Source organism: Euleptes europaea, chromosome 8, assembly GCF_029931775.1.
Source record: "Euleptes europaea isolate rEulEur1 chromosome 8, rEulEur1.hap1, whole genome shotgun sequence".
In the NCBI taxonomy this organism is placed as follows: Eukaryota; Metazoa; Chordata; class Lepidosauria; order Squamata; family Sphaerodactylidae; genus Euleptes; species Euleptes europaea.
Window position 1 is genome coordinate 23,164,297 of NC_079319.1, and position 24,958 is coordinate 23,189,254.

General features: G+C 42.5%; 1 protein-coding gene across 8 annotated transcripts in view; it reads right to left on the reverse strand.

Annotated features, from left to right (window-relative positions):
* Positions 1-10,776: 10,776 nt before the first annotated feature.
* The window catches only part of RIMS2 (regulating synaptic membrane exocytosis 2), a 412,392-nt gene continuing 398,210 nt past the window's right edge, over positions 10,777-24,958 (reverse strand). For all 8 annotated transcript variants that reach the window (XM_056854758.1, XM_056854759.1, XM_056854764.1 and 5 more), the window contains 5 exons: positions 19,644-19,785; positions 18,210-18,322; positions 16,205-16,306; positions 14,417-14,556; positions 10,777-12,496 (listed from right to left, as the gene is read on the reverse strand). In XM_056854758.1, the coding sequence (XP_056710736.1) occupies positions 12,278-12,496; positions 14,417-14,556; positions 16,205-16,306; positions 18,210-18,322; positions 19,644-19,785 (716 nt within the window). In that variant the 3' untranslated portion in view covers positions 10,777-12,277. The remainder of the gene's footprint in view (positions 12,497-14,416; positions 14,557-16,204; positions 16,307-18,209; positions 18,323-19,643; positions 19,786-24,958) is intronic.

The following is a 24,958-nucleotide window of genomic DNA, read 5'->3' on the forward strand; positions in this document are numbered from 1 at the left end:
TCATTTCCATGGGCAGCCCATTCCACAGCAGTGGAGCAGACACCCGAGAGGTCCTGGAACGGGCCGCACCAACCAAAGTGCTCTGAAGGAAGGGACAGTGAGTTGGAACTGGTGTACAGGTTCGCACACGGGGAGGCAATCCTTCCAATATTTGGGTTCCCGGCCATGAAGAGACCTGAAAAGATTAAAAATCAGCACCATAAAGGGTACCCAGAAAGATTACAGTAGCCCATGCAGGTATTTTAAGACAGGTGTAACGGGATGAAAAATTTGCATGTTATTCAGAGGTGGTTTGCCATTGCCTGCCTCTGTGTGGCAATCCTGGTATTCCTTGATGGTCTCCGAACCAAGTATTGACCTGGGCCAACCCTGCTTAGCTTCTACGATCTGCCAAGATCAGGCTAGCCTAGGCTGTCCAGGTCAGGGTAACAATGACCTACAGGAGCTTAATCCTCATTTCCCACGCTTTCTGCCAACATATATGGGCAGCATGGATTGAATTATGAACTTGAACATGGAAGAACATGGGTCCTCAACCTTTTGAGCCTTTGGGCACATTTGGAACTCTGACACGGCGTGGTGGGGGCTGCAACAAAACGGTTGCCACAATATGGCTGCTGCAGTAGGTGGAGCCAGCCACAAAATGATTGCCACAGCTTAACTTCTGTAACACTGTGCAGATCCTTGTGCTCGGAGGCAGCTGCTGCCAAAGCAACATTTTAAAAAAATCTGTACCCCCAATCAAATCTCGAATAGTCAATCAGAAGCCTTGCTGGGCAAAAGTCCTACCTGGCCTTGCCCACTTCCAAAAACACTCGGTGGGCACCAGAAAAGGTGTCGGTGGCCACCATGGTGCCCACAGGCACTACGTTGGGGACCCCTTTGGTAGAACAAGCAAACATTGTATGCCTGCCCATGCTCTCATCAACTGCAACAACTCAGCATGGCAAGTCTTTTGAATGCCAATTTCAGAGGGGCTTAAAGAACCCAAAAAACTTCACTAATCCCAGTTACTGTCATCTGTATGTCCCTTGTCTGTACATTGCTTTTGGAAAAGTAGCTGTCACAGCTGGTGTTCAATAGCATTTTTTCTCTCCACTTGCCAGGGTACTGCTTATTATTTATTTTATACATTAAACTGATGGCAGGAAGCCAACGCACAAGGCATTTAGGGTCTCTGCATTTAGGGCACATTTTTTCTCTGCGTACTGTTTGTACACTTGTAGAAAGCACCATACATTAGTTTGCTGGAGAATTATGTGTTATATCTTGGCTGGTGACTGACACGTAGCAGATCCCTCCGTTTAGGTTAATGGACTCTGGTTGTACTACAAGCTAGAGGAACGCCACCTCTGGCATTTCTCCCCTTCTCACTCCCCAGCCTGTCTAGTAATTGGCTGCTGCACAAGACATGCTCTTATATAGAACTCTGCACGCCTGTTTCCACCGAGATGCTGTTCCAGCTGCATACAAAACGTCAGGCAGGCAGAACAAATGGCTGGAGGGGGGAAAACAGGAAATATGTGGTGACAAATCAAGACAGCGAGTCAGGGTATGGGCCTAGTAACGGCATGCAGGAAGAGGACGATACCAACTGGCTTGCAGGAAGAGGTAGATGATTCTATAGAAGTGTCTTTGTCTGCTTACGAACACACAAAGTGGGAAGGAAAAGGGAACATTTTTGGCTTCGCTGTTTAGCCAGTGTGGTGTAGTGGTTAGAGCAGTGGTACAGAGTGGTGTAGTGGTTAAGAGCAGTGGTTTGGAGCGGTGGACTCTGATCTGGAGAACCAGGTTTGATTCCCCACTCCTACACATGAGCGGTGGATGCTAATCTGGTGAATCAGGTTGGTTTCCCCACTCCTACACATGAAGCCAGCTGGGTGACCTTGGGCTAGTCACAGCTCTCACAGGCTGTCTGTTGCAGGGAGGGGAAGGTCGGTTTGATTCTTCCTTAAGTGGTAGAGAAAGTCGGCACATAAAAACCAACACTTCTTCTTCCTCACAGTCTGCAGCTCTGGGAGCCACTTTCACAATTAACATCAACTGGAAGAGCCAAGTAGCGACTGTATGCCCCATGCGCCACTCTACCATACACCAAAATAATACAAAATATAACTATTAATATTCCATACGCAGCTGTAACCTTTCATCTTTGTGTGTCTGGAGTGAGGGGAAGGGCTTCGCTCTCAGCAGGAGGCACAGCTCAGCTGAGACAGCTGTGGCAGGAATGGGGAGCTGGGGGCAAGGGATTCCCCATCCCAGCTGGGGGACAGGTGGGCCTATCGAACACAATAAGATGCCATTTGAGAGAGTGAGACGGCCAAGGCCCCCGAGGGGAGCAAGCTGGTTGTGGAGGAGAGGGACTACAGCCACTGGCACTTTCCTGGAACACAGGGCAGGAGCTGCATTGGGGAACGGTGCTCAGAAAAGCCGCAGGTGGCATGGCAAAGAGATACATGTGGCTCCTGAGCCACTGAGTGAGCATCACCGGGTTAGAGTGTCAGATTAGGATCTGGGAGACTCCGGTTCGAAACCCAACTCTGCAATGGAAGCTTGCTGGGGAAGTCAAATACACTCAGCCTAACTTACCTCACAAGCTTGTTGGGAGGATAAAATGGAGAACAACGCAAGCCGCTTAGTGTCCTCAATGGGGAGAACAGTAGGGTGTGAAGAAAGGAAGCAGTCCTCTCCTCCAACTACAGCAAAGACCAAGGAAATGATACATTAGTTGTATTCTTTCCCCTCTGTGACCAGGATGGGTCTGGGTCACTGAGACATAGGGTTGCCAGGTCGCCCTTTGCCACCGGCTGGAGGTTTTTGGGATGGAGCCTGAGGAGGGCGGGTTTTGAGGCGGGGAGGGCCTTCCTTGCCATAAAGTCCAATAGCCAAAGCGGCCATTTTCTTCAGGGGAACTGATCTCTATCGGCTGGAGATCAGTTGTAATAGCAGGAGATCTCCAGCCATCACCTGGTGGTTGGCAACCCTAGCTGAGGCCCATGTACACAGCTAAGGCTGCCAGCCTCTTGTGTTCTCTCAGAATTACAACTCAAATCCAGACTACAGAGAGATCAGTCCCCCTGCAGAAAATGGCTGCTTCGGAGGGTGGAGTCTATGGCATTTATACCCTGTTGAGGTCCCTCCTCCTCCTCCAGATCTTCAGGAATTTCTCAAGATGGAGATGGCAACCCACATTGCAGTCCTGATCTGAAGAGAAACCCACAGCTCACATCTGATGGTTAAATGTCATAGGGGTCCCAGACCCAACCTGCATACTTTGTAGCGTGTGAATCAGTTTGAAGTAAGTTCCTTGGAGTTCAGTGGATCTTACGACCTGGTGACTAACTGTATTTAGGATTGCAGCCTTAGAATGTGAAATAGCTGAGGAAGGGCCCTCCTTTTTTGTTCCTTAGTGCTTTTTCATATCTATGGCATCATGGCGTTCATATAAAATAAATTAGATGCACACACATATGCCATAGCTTGGGATGCTTAGCACACTCCAATCTAAGCCTGATCTCACTTTTTCATTTTAAGCTCATTTTTTATTTTTCAGTTACCCCCCACCCCTTCCTTTAGACTAGAATTAACCTCACTCTCTTTCCAAGATGAGGGGGCGATAAGCGGGAACAACAGAGCTCCGATTGTGCGAGATTATTCTAAAGGATATGAAAGCTTTCTGTATTTATTACGTCTGAGCAACTGCCAAAGCGTTAAATATGACATGTGAAGGACACAATCTTTAAGGAAATCTAATGCTAACAAATGACTTATCAAAATAAAAACCTCCCTCTCCCCACCTCAAATGCCATTTCAGCCAAAATAGATCGTTCCCTGCCTTATAAATCTTTTGGCTGAGACTAATTGTTCAGTAGCACACACTGCTCCCTGTGTGCATATAAAACATTTTTATACGTCAGGAACACTTTGTCCACATACAATAATAAAGAGTGTTTTATTTTTGAGAAAAAGCAGCCACGTGTGCCTTAAGTACTGTTTAAATAAAAACCAAAGTGCAGAGTTCAGGATGTGCTACTCGTTCCGCAGCTCCCATGTCTTTCTTCCTGCAGCCTGCAGGAGACAGATTTGCTTGGTTTCACATTGCCCAGGTTGTAGTTTCCCTCTTGAGTGAAACAGACTCTTGTGCAGCAGCTTTTCCAGATCCAGATTGTAAAACCATAGAGTTATCATTGATTCCTAGAGAGGACCAATGTTGCTTCCATATAACATCCAGAAGTAACATCAATCCTTTCTAGTAATCGCTAGACACTGTATGGTTTTCCCATAGAGTGATTCCTAGGGGTGTGTGACATCACTTCCCAAAAGTTTCCCCAAAAATGACATAATGCATCAGCCCAATGGTCATTATTTTATTTTATTTCCACTGCTGCTCTGAGCTGTTGCAGGACTGGGGAGCTGGGGGTGAAGGATGTCCCATCCAAACTGGGGGACTGGCAATCCTATTGAATACAGCCAGGTGTCAGTTGAGCCGAGTTTATTGATAAAACTCTCTGGCAGGCTGCTCAAGCAGGACTGTGCATTCCTTTCATTCCTTTCTGGCATTTTTATCCCACAGCACATGCTTACTCTATATTTTTCTTTAATGGATGCATTCATCTGCTAGGATTCAAGCTGTGTTAGTAGTCATGAGCTTTGTATATGAGGCCAGTAAATAATATGTTGGTAAACAAAAGACATTATTGCAATTGAAGGCATTTGTTTGGTATGCAGTTGGCTCTCCTACCTTTTTGCCTGCCTTGCAATACTTAAGGACTCTGTTGAGAAGCCAGATGAATAAAAACTATCGAGTGTGCTGATTTGGATGTTCAGCATGACCAAAAAGAAAATCACCCATGCATCCCTATAGCTAATGCAATGAAACAGGTATGGGCTTCAGAGGTCATCTTAAGAAAGGGGAGGTCATATCTTGTCATGGAGACTTCCTACTTCAGATATTGCATTTTTTAAATCAGGAATTTTGAAGTGCAAATTCATTCATTCTTCTGAATATGCTTTTTTTAACATTCTGTTGCACTCTTCGCTGCAAAAAGATTGAAGGCAGTTTACAAAGTCAGGTTAAAAACAATGATAACAATTAAAGATTAATAAATGCCTGAGTGACTTGTTACATATTCCCAATGTTAGCATTATCCTCATAGAAACTGAACCCACAATCAAAACCATCAGTTTGAAGCCCCCCCAAACATTTGCATGTCATCATTATCTCATTATCAAGAAGCATCTTCCATAATTTATTTTTATTTTATTTATGTTATTTATAGTCTGCCTTTCTCATTGAGACTCAAGGTGAAATACACGGTATGGGGTGGGGGAGGAATCACAGAAGAACTTGGGTTTGAGTTGCAGCTGTCCAAACTGAGAGCCAGCATGGTGGTTAAGAGCGGTGGTTTGGAGTAGTGGACTCTAATCTGGAGAACCGGGTTTGATTCCCCACTCCTCAATATGAGCAGCGGATGTTAATCTGGTGGTTTTCCCACTCCTCCACATGAAGCCAGCTGGGTAACCTTGGGCTAGTCATAGCTCTCTTCGAGCCCTCTCAGCCCCACCGTACTCTCAGCCCCACCTACCTCACAGGGTATCTGTTGTGGGGAGGGGAAGGGAAGGTGATTGTAAGCTGGTATGATTCTTCATTAAGTGGTAGAGAAAGCCGGTATATAAAAAACAACTCTTCTTCTTTTTCAAACCAGCCTACCCAAAACAGGTCTTAATTGAAACAGGTCTATCTAGCATGAGTGACTCATCAAGGAATGACCCTTAGAAGAGTCCTAGGAGGCAGACCCAAGCCAGCACATGCCTATTATACTGTACAAGTGGGAACCCACAAAGACCTGCGGGGTAAATCCCCCCACATTATTTCCCTTCCTTGAAACTCACCACAGTCTGTCCCCCTTTCCTGCCTTCTTTCCTTCCTATTCACCAGCCAGCCTACCTTTATCATCTCCCCATCTTCAGAAAAGGTTGAGGGTATGGGGGTTGTCAGGTGGAGGGAAAGAGGAAATAGTGTGGGGAAGCTGAGATGGGAAATGGTTGCCTTTCACAAGTCCTTGCGAGTTTCCCACTGTGCAACTGGGCCCGCCCTGGCAACCAGCACTGTGCAACTGAACCATAGTTTTCCTGGGTAGAGGGTACCAGGGGTAGAATAGGTCACTACTACCCAGGGTGCCTACTACTTTAACCTCATCGACCAGTTCTTCCCTGTTGGTGAGAATCAAGTCTAAGATAGCAGACCCCCTTGTTTCCCTGTCCACCTCCTGGAATAGGAAGTTGTCAGCAAAACAAGTCAGGAATTTATTGGATCTTGCATTTTTAGCAGCGTTGGACTTCCAACAGATATCCGGGTAATTAAAATCTCCCATGACCACCATGTCCCGTCTCTTTGAGAACTTTGTGATCTGGTCTAAGAGTGTCCCATCCAAGTCCTCTGCCTGGTTTGGCGGTCGATAGCAAACCCCCACGAGAATATTTTAACCTGCCCAATGTTTTTTTTTCTTTCAGATTTTTCTGCAAACCTGTCGAAAGATCTAGCTTCTCCATTCACCGCTCCAGTCTCTGGATTTAAGTATCCACATATGACACCACATTTCGTTATTAGAATATACAAGCAGGAACCCACAAGGACTTGCAGGAGACATCTAATTTTCCCCTCCCCCACTATTTCCTCTTTCCTTTTCCTGAAAGCCCCCACAGCCATACTTCCAATTTTCCGTCCTTCTGGAAAGTCTGCAAAAGTCAACCTTTGTTTCCTATCATGCTTAATTCATATAACTGAGCCCCTTTCCCAATGCCAATGTCAAAGCCCACATGGATAGTTTTTATTGCACACTGCCAACTTGCACATGCCCTTCTGCACATGCACTTGCTTACCTGTTTGGGTTTAGCGTATTGTGGAGGGTAGGACAAGGAAGCAGGTCTCAGCTGACTATTGCGACTGCAGCAGGGTTTAGAGAAAGATGCTGAGCTGTCACAGGAAAACTTGCCTTGCTAGAGATTCCCCAAACACCTTCCCATTGCTATTATTCATGCATACAAAATGCCTCTACCTGAACAAAACAAACACTGGGCTTGAAAACCGGTGGAGATATACATCAACAAGCATGTCCATAATCAAGAGAACAGTCTAAATTTGATTCCACAAATTATCACATCCTTTACCATTTTTTTTAAGCTAGTGATTTGTCTGAAAAGGCAGCCTGAATAGCCCAGTTTAGCCTGGGCTCATCAGAGCTCAGGAGCTAAGCAGGTTTGGGCACAGTCAGTACTTGGATGGGAGACCACCAAGGAAGTTTAGGGTTGTCAAGCAGAGGAAGACAATGGAAAACCACCTCTGAACGTCTCTTACTGGAACGTCCTGTGGATGGGGTCACCATGAGTCAGTTGTGACTTGACAGCACCTTCTTCTTGTCTAAAAGAAGTCAGGAACAAATTATTTCAACAAGTCAAACAGCAATGGAGTGTTGAGGCTTAACTGCTCAGTAAGTGCTACCGATGAATGTCACCGGAATGCTTCTGATATAGCCGGTAGCCCTACTCTTTTGTTACACTTAATAACTTGGGTACAATTTGGATATTCCTGGATTAGAGAAACTCAAATCCTGTTGATGTAACTGGATTTCACTAGAAACACATAAGTGAAGTTTTTTTGAAATTCTAAAGTAGTTTGAAGGTGTACACTGGAATTCAATGAGGACTTTTTAGCAGTAGCTGAGAAGAACCACAGGTTGACTGGGCTGTTCATCAAGTGAGAAGAGCTCTCTGGATTGGCCATATGGCCGTGACCCACACAATTCAGGCCTGCTCCAGCAATTCCTCACAAGATGACAGCTGGAACAGCTTTAAAAACTCAAGAAACGAATACCAAAGACTGTGGAATAGGAAAGATACAAGACATACAGAAAGGATTTAGCTTCTAAACTGAAAGACCTTTCCACTCTGGCCTGCAGATAACTAAGTGGCAGAATTCACAGTCAAGTCCAAACAGTATTCATTAGGTAAGCCATGCTGCTGAGTATAGGGGGGATTGCTCTAGGAGACTGTTAACATTGTAGGCATAAAACAGACATACAACAGTTAGGCTTACTGGAACAATTACTGGGAACAATTGTCAGGGAATATATAAGAAGAAAGCTGCTGTTTGCAAAGATTTAAACTATTCTTAAAATATGAAATAACAAACATGGCCAGTGATTTTAATCTATCTCACCTAACTCCTCCCCTTACTACAGCCCATATCCCACATGCCTTTTGTCCATGCAGATCCCATGATCTTCATCACTTTTGGTGGTCAAAGGCATCGGCCTCCTCCCTTTTCACAGCAGAAAAGCTGGTTGGATCAAACCCACTGTGTGTAAACATCTACATTAAAACACCAGAGGTTGATCCTAACACACAAACGTTTCTACAGTTGACAGTCATGGAAGTTTTTGATCAGATCCAAGTTCTTTAGTTTTCTATGCATGCACTTTATCACAATTATTTCACAAGTTGTTATTTTAATGTACAATTGCTGGGGGGAAGGTGTCATTCAAGTAGTCTCTTAATTAAGCTATACACCTTAGAAATCAGTTTTGATTGTATTTAACACATCTACATCTGTAAGTCATTAGTTGTTCAGTTATGTACATTTTATAAACGGTTATATGTAAATTCATCATCAACTCTCCCATGTGCAATAGATGCTGCTAACACTGTAAGATTCAAGTGGGTAGCCATGTTGGTCTGCATAGAAGTGCAAGATTCGAGTCCAGCAGCACCTCAAAGGCCAGCAAGATTTCCAGGGTATAAGCTCTTGAGAGTCAAAGCTCCCTTCATTGATACTTTGAGTCTTGAAAGCTTGTGGGGATGTGTGTGTGAAGCGCTGTCTAGTCTCAGCTGACAAGGCAAGAGGTGATTTGCCATTGCCTTCCTCTGCACAGTAACCCTGGTATTCCTTGATGGTCTCCCAATCCAAGTACTATCCTGGACGGACCCCGCTTAGCTTCTGAGATCTGATGAGATCAGGCTAGCTTTACCCTGGAAATCTTATTGGTCTTTAAGGTGCTTTTGGACTGAAATCTTGCTCTTCTACTGTAAGGCTGGTTTCTTTGGATCAACCTTTCCAAACCACAAAGTACGTCGTATTTCTCCTGTGCAAGATCTATATACATTAAGAGACATGCGCAATAAAACATTTGTGTTTCCATTGATTTCAATGCATCTTGCACACAAAACGTTCATTGTTGATTTTTCTTGAAAGTCTTTGTTCTTTGGCTTTTCAAGGATATCACGACTGCTTTTTTGAAAAGATGAATTGAGAGAAAAAAGAATCGTACAAATTCTGTAAAGAAAATGTTTTATTTAAAGTGTTAAATACCATCACCAGAATGAATTTGATTTACATTAGTTGGTGTTCATTAACAGGCCTAATCTGCCCCTTTCTCCCCCAATTTCAATTCCTTTTACTTTTAAAACAGACTATGTACAAGACAGCTGTGGTCACTGGAAGAGTGCTATTTACATGACTAAATTGTAAGCAGAGTTGCAGACATGTGAATATTTAAAAAAAATACAATCAACTTTTAAAATAAATACTGCATAATGACCAAGTATGTACAGATCTTCCATTTGGTCATGTCCTCCTTGTCTGAATTAGAAATAATTTGTATAGGAATATGCATAAAAGAATGCATGACTGCATGTCACAGTATCAGGAAGAGAGTAACACATGTAAAAAACTTTTATTCCTGGGGTGGGATAATACAAGGGTATATCTTTAGTATTCATTGGTTGCTCATATACAGGTAATTAGTTCAACCATGTTTTATTGGTGTTCATTAACATAACACCCATCCCTTATACATAACCACATAGAGAAAAGGCAAACCCAGTGGGTGTCAGGGCTCTGATACGCATGCGCAACGCCCACTGGTGATAGCTTCTCCATTCATTCCAATGGAGAAGGCAGTTCCATGGGCACATTTCCTTTGGCCGGAGAACACATGAAGCTTTAGATCAAGGTGTTTTGGGTGCAATTTCATCAGGCGCTGCAGCTGCATAACCCTCATTCATTTCAATGGTGCTTGTGCAGGTTCCTGGACAGCCTTGGTGGACTATGCTCAGTAATGATTTGTCACACCACACAGCAAAAGGCATTAAAAGTGAGGCCTATTGTTGTTTTTGCCCCCCTATGATGCATGTAAGTTTTGGGGAAATATTACAGATTTCTCATACAAAACCAGACTGTTTCTGTGTATGGCCTTAATTTAGACATGTTCACAAATTATTGCAGTGCTTCAACATGAAATAATAGGTACGTAATTAAAGGCATCTAACAACACAGGAAGGGAAAAAATGGTGTTTAACAGATTACATTCCTTTTCATCGGAGATATTAATGAGAAATCTGGACTTAGAGGATCCCACTTTCCCACCTTCGTTTCAGTGGTGCTAAAATCACCAGATATACAGGACACGGGTTTTTGTTTTTTAGTATCTGTGATGAGGTTTGCATTTAGGCTAGTAATGGTGTCAAAATAAGTTGCATGTATTTTATTTAAGGCGTTTAAAAATCACAAGGTACAATCCTGGCATCTCTTAGGGCACGTTAAGTAACTCTAATTAAAAAATTAAGTAAGTGCAGGATGCCTATCCCAAGTTTTGACTTTTAAAAATCAGGGTGATATTCACTGATTTGCCATCTTAAACATAGGTTTTAAAGACTGAAGATGACAGCATAATTGGTCTTTTGTTTGGATTCCTAAATGGGTAGCAATTTGTGTGGCTCAGTGAAACGGGTAAGATGCCGAAATTTAGTAAGACTGTTGCCATTTCTTCAAGACCTTCCAGAAATAATAGTTCAACCTTTGAATGAATGATGCTGGTGCTGAAAACAAATTTATTGAAGACATTTTACAAATGGGCCACATGATTCCAGTATTTTGCTGTAGAATTTAATTTGAAGGTGAGAAAAAAAAAGTTTCCATGCACTGTACAATCAACTGCAAAAAGTTCAATTTTTTTTATCAAATACATGCTGAATTATTGTAATGTACTCCCCAAGCCATGTTGCAAAATACTTTTCAACATGCTTGAAAAAAGTTCTTAAACAATAGTTTTCTTCAAAGAATTCAGAAATGCAGATTTATCTGCAACCCTGAACCAAATGTGGGGCATGAGCGTAGTAAGTCAAAAAGTATTTGTTTCAGAGTATAATGATTATCCTGGGAGGTAGGAAGGAAATGAGAGGGCAAAAGGAGGGAGGATCAGACAAGAAGGGGAAAAGAATTGTACAGTTTTGAACATATTGTTGAACTTTACAAGGCTTGTACCTTTTACATTTAAATAAATTTAATATATTACACTTATTTCTTGTCACATAAACATAATTTTTAAATATTTGCTAGAAATTATTAATTTTTCATTTATGTCTGCAAAAACACAGACCATAATTGGTTTAAAGAATGAGAAACGTGGTGCGTCTTATCACTCTGTTGCATTCTCTCCCTTTTAAAACCATGCACTAGTGAAATTTATTTTTAAAAATAATATAAATTGTTGAAAATGGCTGATTTATTCTTTTTTTTGCAAGTTGCAGCCCCAAGAAAATAATTTTAAGTGTTCAGCATAATCTGTGTCCATGCAAAAAAGTTTAATTTCATACAGTACAGTATAGCCACAGAATTTTTTTTCAGAGTCCACACACTGGATTTGACTCTAGCAGTAGCTGGAGTTACGAAGTCTGCCGCCGTAAGTCTTCAACCTTTCTATAAGGAGAGTTTCCTCTACTTTTGAGCAACTGTAATGACAGCTGGTTTTCCCCTAATGGCCCTCTTTTCTTCCATCTTTCCATTGACTTGCAGAATGGCTTCTTTGAGTAGCTCCACGGTCTGTGGCATAACCAGGCTTGGGTGGGGTGTGGGTGGAGGATGGGGAGAAGGGGCAGATAAAGAAAAGGGAGCAAGAAAATCAATGTGCCATTGAAAGGGACTCTTGTTGCATGAGACAGCTTGTTTTTTTTAGTTTAATCCATGGCTTCAGATTGGACTAAAACTTGAGTGTCACTGAACTCCAAACCATTCCGTTCTTCCAGCTCCACTCCTTCACCTGAGGACTTCCTTTAGAGCACAATGTGTGCAACTTCCTCTGAGAACACAGGATCGCGTTACAGCCCTAGAAACAGGCTCCGAAGACACAACATTAAGCATGCAGTGTTACCAGGGTTTGCGACCTGTTAATTTTTTAAAATTTTTGTAACGCTGGTTGTTATGACACCAGTTTCACAGCTGCTATGAGCGAGAGTAAGAAGGTCCCGTTGAACTTTCAAGAGACGACTGGGAAGCCCTTCTTGTAAGAGGGGCCAACGTTGGATCTACTAAGGATGAAGGGGGAAACAGTTTGAACCAGCCAATCACCATATTGGACAGGTCCAGTTCGTCTAAAAGTATCTGTGCCACTCCCATAAAGGATTTGTGATCCATACGTCCATAATCTCCCCACACGATAATCTGTTGGGAGTAAAAAGGAAAAATGAATAGCCTTCAGAAGCAGAATGAGGATGAAAGGTTCTTCAGGTCCATTAAAAGGATAACTAAGAATTATTTTAAAAAGTGGAAGTTTCATAATCTTTCCCTTTTCCCCAGGTGGATGAGCAGACAAGCTATGCCCTGTCAGTCACAGGAAGCAGGCAGGATCAAGAAACTGGAAACCTGTGTTGCGATCCAAATCACAGTGATCTTTTCGACACAGTTTACTTGGCTGGAGTTTGATGCTGTTAGGAAGCTGGGGTTTTTTTCTCTCCCACTTCCCCACAACATTGTGGTGCAAATGTGCCCCTTCTGACCCCCCCCCCAGCTTTTCTCTGATCTTTATCAAAACTGTTTTGTAGTAAAGTTTTGGGAAAGACTGCAGCAAAATCTGAATGGCTGCCAACTGGGTAGGAAATTTCAGTACAGTAGCCATTGCCCCTCTAATGACCATTTGCCCCCCCCCCCCAGCTTATTTTTTTTAAATGGCAATTGAATATTGTTACAGCATTGTAATTTTATAACATCTGAGGGTCAGTTTTGCTGAACTCTCATCTTTCATTAAAATTATAGGTATCTAGCCTCTTGTACTGGGGAAATATAAGGGAAAAGGCATATTTAAAAAATAAAACTGGGAATTCAGACAGCCTGATACACAGATTGTTATACTGATATAACAATATTGAATTGCTGATTTTTTTTAAAGGCCCCCTTCTGGTGGGAGGGGGAATAGCTGCTACTTGGGACTGGGGCAAGGAAAATGCAGGGAAACCTGCCTTGCGGAAGCTCTGTTGTCACTGAGCTGTATCAGCACCTGCAGCAGCAACAGGGAAACCGCAAACATCTGTCCCCATCTGTGTGTGAGCGAGGTGATCTTATGGACATGCCAGGGCTCCCCAATTTTTGTCTTCTGACTGCAGGCCATCAGAGTGATACAGTACATCAAGTTTGTTGGGGTCATGGCTTAGAGGTAGAGGACCTTTGCATGCAGGAAGTCTTGTGTTCGACCCCTAGCACCCTCAGTTAAAAGAAGACGAAGAAGATGAAGGAGAGTTGTTTTTTATATGCCGACTTTCTCTACCACTTAAGGAAGAATCAAACCAGCTTACAATCACCTTCCCCTCCCCACAACAGACACCCTGTGAGGTGGGTGGGGCTGAGAGAGCTCTAAGAGAGCTGTGACTAGCCCAAGGTCACCCAGATGGCTTCATGTGTAGGAGTGGGGAAACAAATGCAGTTCACCAGATTAGCCTCCACCGCTCATGTGGAGGAGTGGGGAATCAAACCCAGTTCTCCAGACCAGAGTCCACCGCTCCAAACCACCACTCTTAACCACTACACCATGCTGGAGCAGACAGCAAGTGTTATGAAATACCTCAGAGACCTGTTGCTGATCAGAGCAGACAACTGTGACCTTGACAGAACAAATGTCTGACTAGTATAAGGCAGTATGTAACTTCTTGTGTTCAAAGGCGACTCCAGATGCCCCAAGAAGCAGGGGGATGCGAACGGGTAAGCAAATGGCTATGTCAGAGAGATCCACTGGGAAATGTGAGATGTGGGCCTAGCAACAAGGTAAGTGAACATGTAAAGGGTCTAAGATCAAGAGTGAGACGAAGCATCTCAACAGAAACAGCACAGGCAAAACAAGGGATGACATCCACTACTGATTACTGATTAATGGCCCAGTGTTAAAAGACTTGCTGTGGCAGCAAACAAGATTTAGGAACTGGCACACCATCACAAACCATGAATTTATCCTACTGTTGCAGCAAACATTTACATTAGAGTGAGAGTTTAGGACATGGCTGTGATAGGGGAGCAATAAAGTCTTGTGCTCATTTAACTAATGCTGCTGAAATAGAAGAATTTCAGACAAACACCATTATGAGTGCAAATTACCTGTAAAACTTTCCCTTGGGGACTCTCTTCAAATGACAACAGCTGCTGGTAAAGAGGTTCCAGCGTTTTTCTTGCCACCTTTGTTTTCTTTTTGGCTATACAGACTCCATTTTCTAATAGATACACCTTTACATACGGTGCTTTGGGGGGGGGGAAGATGAAAAATCTGTTAGAGACCATTTTTATATATATATTAGCCACACTGTCTTAGCACCATATGCTAAAGCCTGCTATTTAGCTGATAAATATTTTAATTAAATATCTCCTAGTAAGCTGTATTCATAAGTATGTTCCCAAAGGAGATGCTTGTGCTTACTGGACAGCCTTTCTTTCCCTCCCACGGCCACCTGATGAAACAAGTCTGGTTTTCAACTAAATATTGACACTGCTGCTACAGGACACAATGACCTTTTCCGCAAGCCTGAGTTACTCCTGATTTTCTTGGGAGTCAATCGACAAGGGCTGGAATGGGTTTGGGCAGGGTTCTTCTGTTCATCTGCTCCCCTGTGTATTTGTACAGTTGTGGAGTCAGTTTATTTTCTTTCACATGTGGTTTAAATAATGAGAATTTCCAGGAAGGGTGCTGTCATCATCGGTGCTGTTACTGGTGGTGTCAGAGCACCCACTTATTAAAAAAAAGGCCCTAAAATATCGATAAAATGCTGTAGCGTTGTAACAACAGATACAGCTTTTCCCTTATATCTCGGCAAGAGACTTACTTTTTAAAAATGAAAGCAAGGAATCCAGAGAACCTACTTAAGCTATCATTACAACACCACAGCATTATATCAATATTTTAAGGCCGCTTAAAAACAAACAAACTGAAATCACTTGTCTTGTGGGGAGGGAATGGTTTAACAATGATGATGAAGAAGAGTTGGTTTTTATATGCCAGCTTTCTCTGCCACTTAAGGGAGAATAAAACCAGCTTACAGTCACCTTCCCTTCCCCTCCCCACAACAGACACCCTGTGAGGTAGGTGAGGCTGAGAGAGAATGACTTGCCCAAGGTCACCCAGCTGGCTTCGTGTGTAGGAGTGGGGAAACAAATCCAGTTCACCAGATTAGCCTCCGCCGCTCATGTGGAGAAGTGGAGAATCAAACCCAGTTCTCCAGATCAGAGTCTAGGAAACAGATGACTCAGAATTGGCTTCCAGAAAAACACTGGGGTAGAAGTGGTCTCAAAAGAGCTGGAAAAAACCCAGGGGTGAAAAAAGAAGAAGTGCAAAATAAAGGCACAAAAATACATTCAGAAATTGGGATAAACTGAAGCAGTATGGGGCCAGAACTTACAAAAAAGCCCCATGAGGAAAAGCCCAATGATACTGCCTGGGAAAAAAAACTAACCCTTAATTAATTGCTAATTGCAATTTCAAATGTGGAGCCAAGCAGAAATCTAATCATTGAAACTCTGCATCCCAGGAATAGTAAGAGATTTCATGTGTGCACACAACTGAAAACAGGTTGGATTATACGTACACTAGGCATTATAAGAAAATATCTGAAAAGTGCAACAAGCCCACATAAAAAACAAACCCTAAGTAGTCGATGTACTTTGGAAAGTACCATTATACAGACACCTGTATAGTTCTCCAGTTCTGTTAAATGGGGTACTGCAGCTAAAATAGTTATGAATTAGATTAATGTACTGTCCATTGAACACAGTTACTTTTGTCAAAAAGGGCAAGAGTCCAGTAGCACCTTAAAGACTAACAAAAATATTTTCTGGTAGGGTATGAGCATTCATGAGCCACAGCTCACTTCTTCAGATACGGTTATTTTTGTTTACCTGGCAGTGTCTTTGAACCTGGTTTTACAACAAGGCCTCGAGCTCGTATTATTTCCACCTCCAATTGTCCCTTTTTGTCCATCATTCCAACCTGGATATCACCTAAGAAGGGGGCAGAAAACAACCCTCAGTATTACAATTAAAAACACCTGAATATATTTTAAATTATGTTTTTAATAGGAAACGATTATTCCTTTTCCCACAGAACATACTTTCAAACATTTAAAACTAAGCAATTAGCTTTTAACAAGCTTGCCTACAAGTACAGGCACGATGACAAAAGTATCCACTGTGACACGTTTGGTTTAAATCTCGCCTCCACAGCGTACGTACCAATATCCGCAAGGAATACAGCCAAAAGATTTTATGTCTATCTTATAATGCATTTGGAACACTGGATAGGTTTCCTCAAAACCAAGGGAAAATAGCAGACTACTCAAAATCATGTTTCAACCTTCTTGAATTTAAGATAACAATGTAGACTATATAACTGAAGAACATGACAACTTCTCTCTCAGGCAATGTTAATTGCCCTCGAGACTGATCGGAAAGCTCCAGCTGGTTCCAAATGCAGCAGCGAGGGACCCCGCTTAGAGCTCATATTCAGCCAGTGCTCTGACAACTGCACTGGCTCCAGCTGGAATATCGGATCAGGTTCAAGGTGCTGGTTTTAACCTTTAAAGCCCTGAACGGTCTGGGACCCTTGTATCTGCAAGACCACCTCTCCCGTTACGTCCCCTGGACAGAATTACGTTCAGCAGGTGCCAATCTTCTGGTTGTCCCCAGCCCGAGAAGTGTCCAGCTGTCCTTAACCAGGGTCAGGGCCTTTTCAGTCCTGGCCCCAGCCTGGTGGCACTCTCTCTCAGATGAGACTAGGGCCCTGCGGGATTCTACCCAGGACCTGTAAGACCGAGATGTTCCGCCAGGCCTACGGTTGAAGGCAGCAATAGTTTTCCATCAGAGCCGGTCTCCCATTTCTCTCCCCCACCACTCTTTTACCATTCAATTGGCCCCCCACTTAAATAATAAAAAAGTGTGGGGGGGAGAGAAATGGCTGCCTTTTCCATGTTGGCCAACTTTAGCGCCATCTGTTTAGATTTTGATATGATTGATTTTAAACTGTGAATTGCTGTTTTAATTAATTTAAACAGTGAATTGCTGTTTTAATTCATATGTATGGCATTAATGTGTTTTAAAAAAAAAACAACCAGTATGATACATTGTTGTTGTGATCCGCCCTGAGCCAGGATTCGGCTGGGATAGAAATCCAGCAAATAAATAAATAATGGCAAACCCTAGTTTACACATGAGATGTAAATTTACCCATTATGAGCACTAGTAACAGCCAACTTTAAACTGAAATGTATTTTTTACAACGGGGCTGAAATACAGTAATTCTGTATAATGTATACAAATTTATACAAGCATTGCCACTATCGGAAAAGTGGAAAATAGAATAGGATGACAAAACTAGTGAGAGGAAAGAATTTAGGTCACCTATCTTCCAATCATGCTGAAACCTCCAAACGTGTTCACAGACATGAATAGTGGGATTTTGCATTGACTTTTGGGCAATCCTCAAACACATCTGGGCTCATCTCTTTTATGCAAGTTATTAACAACCATTTGCTTTTTGTGTCTTGAATGCAATTGTTTGCCGTCAAGATCCCATAGGGTTTTCAAGGAAAGAGACATTCAGAGGTGGTTTGCCTTTGTCTGCCTCCGTGTCATGTCCCTGGTATTCCTTGGAGGTCTCCTATTCAAATAGTAGCCAGGGTCAGGGCTGAGAGTGTGTGACTGGCCCAAGGTCAGACATAAACACAAGCTCTTCATTTCCACAATATGGCTATACGAGGTTTCTCTAAAGCTGAGGAAGGTTGGAGGCTACTTTTAAAACATGAACTCAGTATAAATGATCCAGAAGGTCCAAGATTAATATAATAATTAGTCTAATTATGTGATTTGTATTTTATCTGCATTATAACCAAAAGGCAAAGTTCCTTACCCATCGCTGGCGTTGCCAGGGTTTGACGACCAACAAGCTGTGCAGGACCAAGTCCATCGAGAAAGTCACTAAACTGGCTGTCTGCACCCAACCGCACACCAGGAAAGATCAAACTAAATGAAAACAAACTTATATTTGCATATGTTTCGAAAGAGTAAAATTAAAGTCTATGAACTGTTTGTTATGAAACTGGCCCCATATACTATATTCAGTTACATATGTAGATCTGCAAGAAGTGTCAAGGAAATGGAATTCTGTAGATATCCCAAAACAATGAAATAGGAGTAACTATACTATGGGTTGGATTTAGACCAACATGACAAAAAGGGATCTCCGCTGTATTCTTTTTCCTGTGGCTCTACAAAAAAGACAACTCTGAAGGTCAAAAATCTCTTGAGCACAGTGTGGGATTCTGTATGTGGTCTGCAGTGGGGAAGGGGGACTGGTAGAAATTGCCCCGGACTCTTCATGCAAATGAGAGGGAATGGTAATAAGTTCCTCTTCTCACTGCAACCATCTGCTTCACAATCACTATTCTTTACAAAGGGTTCCTCAACCTTAGAAAGACAGAGAAAATGCCAAATCTCCCTTCCATGAAGGGTTGCCAACCTCTAGGTGGGGATTGGAGATCTCCTGGAATAACTAGTGATCTCCAGATGACAAAGATCAGTTCCCCTGGAGAACTTCTTTGGAGGGTAGATTCTATGTCACTATACCTCACTGAGGTCCCTCCTTTCCATCAAACCCCATCCTCCTAAGCTCTACCCCCAAATTCCTAGGAACTTCCTAACCCAGAGTTGGCAAATCTATTTGCAGTTTGCAGCTTCTTTCTGGCAGGAAATGCTGCAATCCTACAGCATCCTGAAATGTCCTAACAGAATCAATCAGTAGTTATCTGTTTACGATCATAGCTCAACCAAAATTGACAGAGTCATCCTATCAAAATCAATGAAATTTAATATCAGAATCATTCATTGATTTAGAACTCATTAACCTATTTATCAATAATGAGTCAAGCTCTAACATCTTATATCCCAGTAGAAAAAAATATATCTCCTGTAATATATGTAGCTTGGATGCATGTGATTTGAGTTATACTACTGGATGGAAAATAAAGCATACACCCAAACAATGGTGCTCTTATTCCAAAAATATATTAAAAAGTCAAGGAATACCCAGAATCTTCATAACTGTTTTTATTCACTTGCTTTTACCCTCCATATAAAATGTACACTCCCACACACATAAAACTGCTGTTTAGTTTTTGGTCATTTTGGGCTTCCAATGCAGCGCCTTCTCCTCTCCTGAAAGGGCATGTACATACTGGAAGCCCAACATGACAAACATCCCATTGGAGGGAAAGGAGCCAATTAGCTCCCCTTTCTTTTGCCGAATCCTAAGACTAAAGTTTTAAAACCAACACGTCTGACTTACTTCCCCTCAGAGCTGTAACTGTTCATGCTGCCATCTGTAGATTCCCGGCTGGCTTGACGTGTCATCCAGTTTCTCATTTCCACAGCCAAACCAGTTTCTGTGCTTCTCTGGACTGTGCTCTTTAACTTTTTCCCACCTGCTTCTGAAGAAACACAACAAAATTCTTAGTAGAGTCAAATCTATCTAATAGATGGATGTACCTGGAAGAGAACAATATAGGTCAACTTCTACAAGGACAATAGTACTGCAAAAGCAGTTTACCGGTTCATCCCATCTGAATACATCACAAATGCTTATAACACACAATTTATTAAGCACTGCTTAAACACACACACATACCAGTGAATGTAAATGTACAGTCTAAGAATATATAAAATCCATACAATTAATCAGCGTTACAGTTTACTGGTGTGCATAACAATAATTTTGCTTGCAATAATAAGATTGCCAAGGGGGAGGCCCCTAGTTGAAACCATCACCAGCAATGCAATCCAGAAGTGACATCACATAGGGTGATACTTGAGCATTTGCATCAAACTCTATGGGGCAAATGATAGGGTGTTGCCTAACACAATGATTTGTGATTCCAGGTTGCCCCCTGAAGTGATATCATGGTGCCACCAATTGTCCCCCATTCCCCCAGGAATGTCCACCACCCAGCTGAGCTGCCAAAGCAGAAGACCATGCCTCCCTGTTGGATAATGAATTTCCCCCACTAATTTTACAAAAGCAGCAGTATTCATTTCAGCGGTAATATTCGGAGAATCATGCTTCCTCTAGCCATTTGAAGCTAAAAAAAGTAATTAACAATGGATACAGCAAACAGCACTGTATCCAGATACTATTTGTATACTTTCTGCTCTATGAGCACAGATTTTATTCTCAATAATTTCTTAAAGGAACTTTAATATTTTAAAGGATAATTGAGGCTAGAATTTAAATGATGTTAAAGGGAAATTTATATAATAATTAAAGAAGTAGTGGTACTTTTACAAGGATGGAAATATTAATCATAGCTCCTTGTACAACTGTCATTTTTTCTACTTCCAGATGCCCTGCAGATCTTGTGTGTGTGTGTAGTATCACACATTACTTCTATCATGTCCATCAGCATGGCTGATTAACAGTTTGACAATGTTCAAAAACCAGAAATGCATAATTCAATTTTTACTTTCAAAAAAGCAAATATAGATAATATCCTCTTCAAAACAAGCAAACAAAAGTGAACTACACCGAAGATTTCCTAGTATCAAATTTAGTATCTGAATTTGCAGTATGTGAATCAAAAAACTGCATGTGGCTAAAATGGTTCATTCATCTAGAGTTTATTTACTAAACAAAAATAACATCATAATTTAAGTGTTACATGATTTCCCAGTTACTACTTAAAATCAATGTATGGTGTTGCAAACACAGCTGCGGATCCTGTTTAATTGTTCCAATTATAGGGCTCACTAACACAGCCACCTCTGCTCAATGCAGAGACTATAAACAACAAGAAATTTATCCACATATACTTTTAAATTATAAACTATGGTAAAGTCAGACATGTCTATCATTAAAACTCTACTGACTGGAATGACTGAAGATTTCAATATCTTATTTCTATGATTATGCTGCACATTCTCCTACAGATTATTATGAAACACAACAAAGATTCTGCAAGACATGCGTCACTTTGACAATCATGTGTTAAATATCATTATAGTCACGATGTATTCAGGAAATTTCAAAGGTGATTGTAAAATCAGTTCTACAGCTTCACCAATACGTGCAAAAGAGTTCCAATACTGGTGTAATTTATTATGGAGAACTGAGACTCGTCATAAATCCTGAGCCATTTTACAGGGCTGAGTGAAATAAAGACATATCCACAATTCCCATAATGTACTTCTCAATAATGTTTTGATACATATCCAAAGCACATCTGGAATGTTTCAAATCTTGCAGCACAAAGTGCAACACAGGAGAGAACTTATGACTATATTTAGTTAGGAAACCATTAATTATGGAAAGTATGCTAAGCTCCTATACGCAAGAAGCCAGGATAAAGTCTATGATGTATAATTGGAGCATGACAATAAAATATGACATTATTCCATTTACCAGTAGGCAATAGCTAAACTCTCAATGATCTGACAGTCCTAGAATTGCATCTTTAAAGTTTCAAACCATGTCTATATAATCTTGTTGTACTGCTGCTGTAGTATCCGGCCCAAGGGCATAAGAAAGAAAGGCTCATAAGGTTGATTGCTAACCTGAAAAAATGTCTGTTGGTTGGCATGAACCTCTGATCTTCACAGAGTTCTTCTTCAAATTACTGCTAGCTTCCACCCTTCTAGGCATGCTCTTAATAATTAAATATGACTTTATTTGAATGCATAACTGTGGCTAAGATGGGTAACTATGGATTACCCATACATACAACAATACCAGGGCCATCCACATTTTTTACGGCTCGCCCAAAATAAGTTTTAAGGAGACGACTGAAAGTGTAAGTGTGATAAATTTTAACAGTATGTACTGAACAGGTGTATGAGAAAGGAGACTAGCGACTGTATGCATGTATCACTTTATAAAGTGGCTTGTTGAATTCGTATGCTAACCTGGCATGATTTCACTTACAAATATGTAAGTTTAGACAACAGTGTATGATGTAAACACAAATGCCCACATCAACCAGCCATTGTGGTGTACTGGTTAAGAGCAGCAGACTCTAACCTGGTGAAACACTCCTCGACATGAAGCCTGCTGGGTGACCTTGGGCCAGTCACAGTTCTCTCCAAACTCTCTCAGCCCCACCTACCTCACAATGTGTCAGGTGAGGAGGCGAAGGGAAGGTGATTGTGTAAGCCTTAAAAGTAGAGAAAAGGGGGGTATAACCCCCCCAGCTCTTCTTCATACTTAATACTATCCTGACATCTTTAGCCAAATTACTTCAAATTTAAAGATTTTTCTATCTCTGTATAGTCTTACACAGAAACAGAAATGATTTTACAATATAGAGGAAGTAGGCCTTGAACCAAGAGGAAAGGTGGGATATAAATGGAAAGACAGACAGGCAGACAAACAGACAAAAAGGTGGAAAGGAAGCGTTCTGTTTTCTTTTATGTCAGAAGCCAGGGTAAATTGTGGCCAAACAGGCTAGTAAAAGGTTTCAAGACTTTTTTGCAAAGTTGAATTTCAGAACTGGCCTAAGACAGCAATCCTAAGCAGGTCTACTCAGAATCCTACTCAGCTCTATTCAATAAGGCTTACTCCCAGAAAAGTGTTTTTAAGATTGCATTGCGAATGAATGGTTCTTCCTTGAAACTAAAATACAAAGGTCTTGTAAGTATATGTATTTCAAATATTTATATTCTGCTTTACTGCCCAATAAGGCTCACCAAGGCAGCTAACAATTAAAGCAAATGTAAGAAATATACTTTCTCAAATGTAAGAAATGTAAGAAATATACAGGAGCCCCGTGGCGCAGAGTGTTAAGCTGCAGTACTGCAGTCAAAAGCTCTGCTCACGACCTGAGTTCGATCCCGACGGAAGTCGGTTTCAGGTAGCCGGCTCAAGGTTGACTCAGCCTTCCATCCTTCCGAGGTCGGTGAAATGAGTACCCAGCTTGCTGGGGGTAAAGGGAAGATGACTGGGGAAGGCAACGGCAAACCACCCCACAAACAAAGTCTGTCTAGAAAACGTCGGGATGTGACGTCTCCCCATGGGTCAGGAATGACCCGGTGCTTGCACAGGGGACCTTTACCTTTACCTTTAAGAAATATACAGGGGGAAAGCTGCAATCGTAAGAGGAGTGTGGGTCCACGAAGAGGAAAAAACTGCAAAATTGCACTTAAGAAGAATTTGGCTAGGTCCAGTTCTCAAGAGTGCTCTATGAATGGCCTGATGCTTTTTTCTTCTGCCTATCCTATATGCTTCTTGTTGTAGGCCTGTTGTCAAGCAGTAGCAGCACAAGTTCTAATCTGATGTGCCACATCAAACTTTCCTTGTGTGTGCTTTATGATAAAATGCAGTATCAACATCAGTCATTGATCACATAGTTATCATAGCATGGACAAGCAAGAACGTGACTGGTCATATATAGGGCAGTTGTCATATGACCAGTCTTATCCATTAACATGGCTTCTACCAGCACAAACAGGTTAAATAAATTTTCTAGGTGACTGACGGGTTGCTCTAAACATTATTATTCCAATTTGGAATTAAATTAGGGGTCTTATGTGCTATGGTGTACTGCTTCATATGAACAGGGCAATTATTATTATTCTATATTTGGTAGGCAAAATTATGTCAGCTTAGATCAGTGATGGCGAACCTTTTAGAGACTGAGTGCCCAAACTGCAACCCAAAACCCACTTATTTATCGCAAAGTGCCAACACCGCAATTTAACCTGAATACTGAGGTTTTAGTTTAGAAAAAACAACTGGCGCTTGCTGCACCACCAGGCACTAAACGCCGGGGGCGATAGAGAACCTGGCTCAGCTGGAAAGCAGCGGGAAGTTTGCCAGTTTTCATCCCTCGCCCCCACCCCAAGTCTCCTCGGAAGAGACTGGAACAAAATCGGGAGGGGGGGAGGAGGATAGGGAAGCCAGGGGGTTTTCAGCGCCCCCCCCCAATTAACATGGGCCTTTCCCGAGCCCTCGGCTGGAAATTGCAAAGTTTGGAGGAAAGTTTCCCCGATTCTTGGCAGCAGCGTCAGGAGTGAACAGCACACGCGGCGAGCAGAAAAGAAGGAGGCGAACTTACCGCGCCGGCTCAGCCCGCTCCCAGAGAAGGAACCAGATGGGGGATCGCACCCCTACTCTGCCCATGACAGGAGCCGCAACAACAGGTCCCGCTGGATGCACCCAGATCAGCCACCCCCAAAAAACGCCCCAAACCCCGCAGCCGATGCTGGGAGGAACAATAGGCGCGCTGTCCTCCTCCGCTCACAGTCCCGGCTTCATCGGCCCCCAGGAGCCGCTGATCGGGAGAACGAGAAGCCGCTCTTCCAACTCTGGGCCAGGAAGGAGAAGGCGCCACGTCCAGCCCAGAGACGGCTGCGGTGCACTCCTGTGCTGGCTTCTCCGCCTCGCACCTTCGGAGTGCAGTAGCAGCAGCAGCGCCCTTCCTTCCCTAGCTCCAGCAGCTGGTGCCGGAGGCGAGCCGTCCCCTCCGAATAGTGCCTAACTCAGGCAAACTCTGTGCTGGGGTGACGGCGTGCGTGCCCACAGAGAGGGCTCTGAGTGCCCCCTCTGGCACGCGTGCCATAGGTTCGCCACCACTGGCTTAGATGAACCTGATGTATTCACTTGACATAGCTACTTGG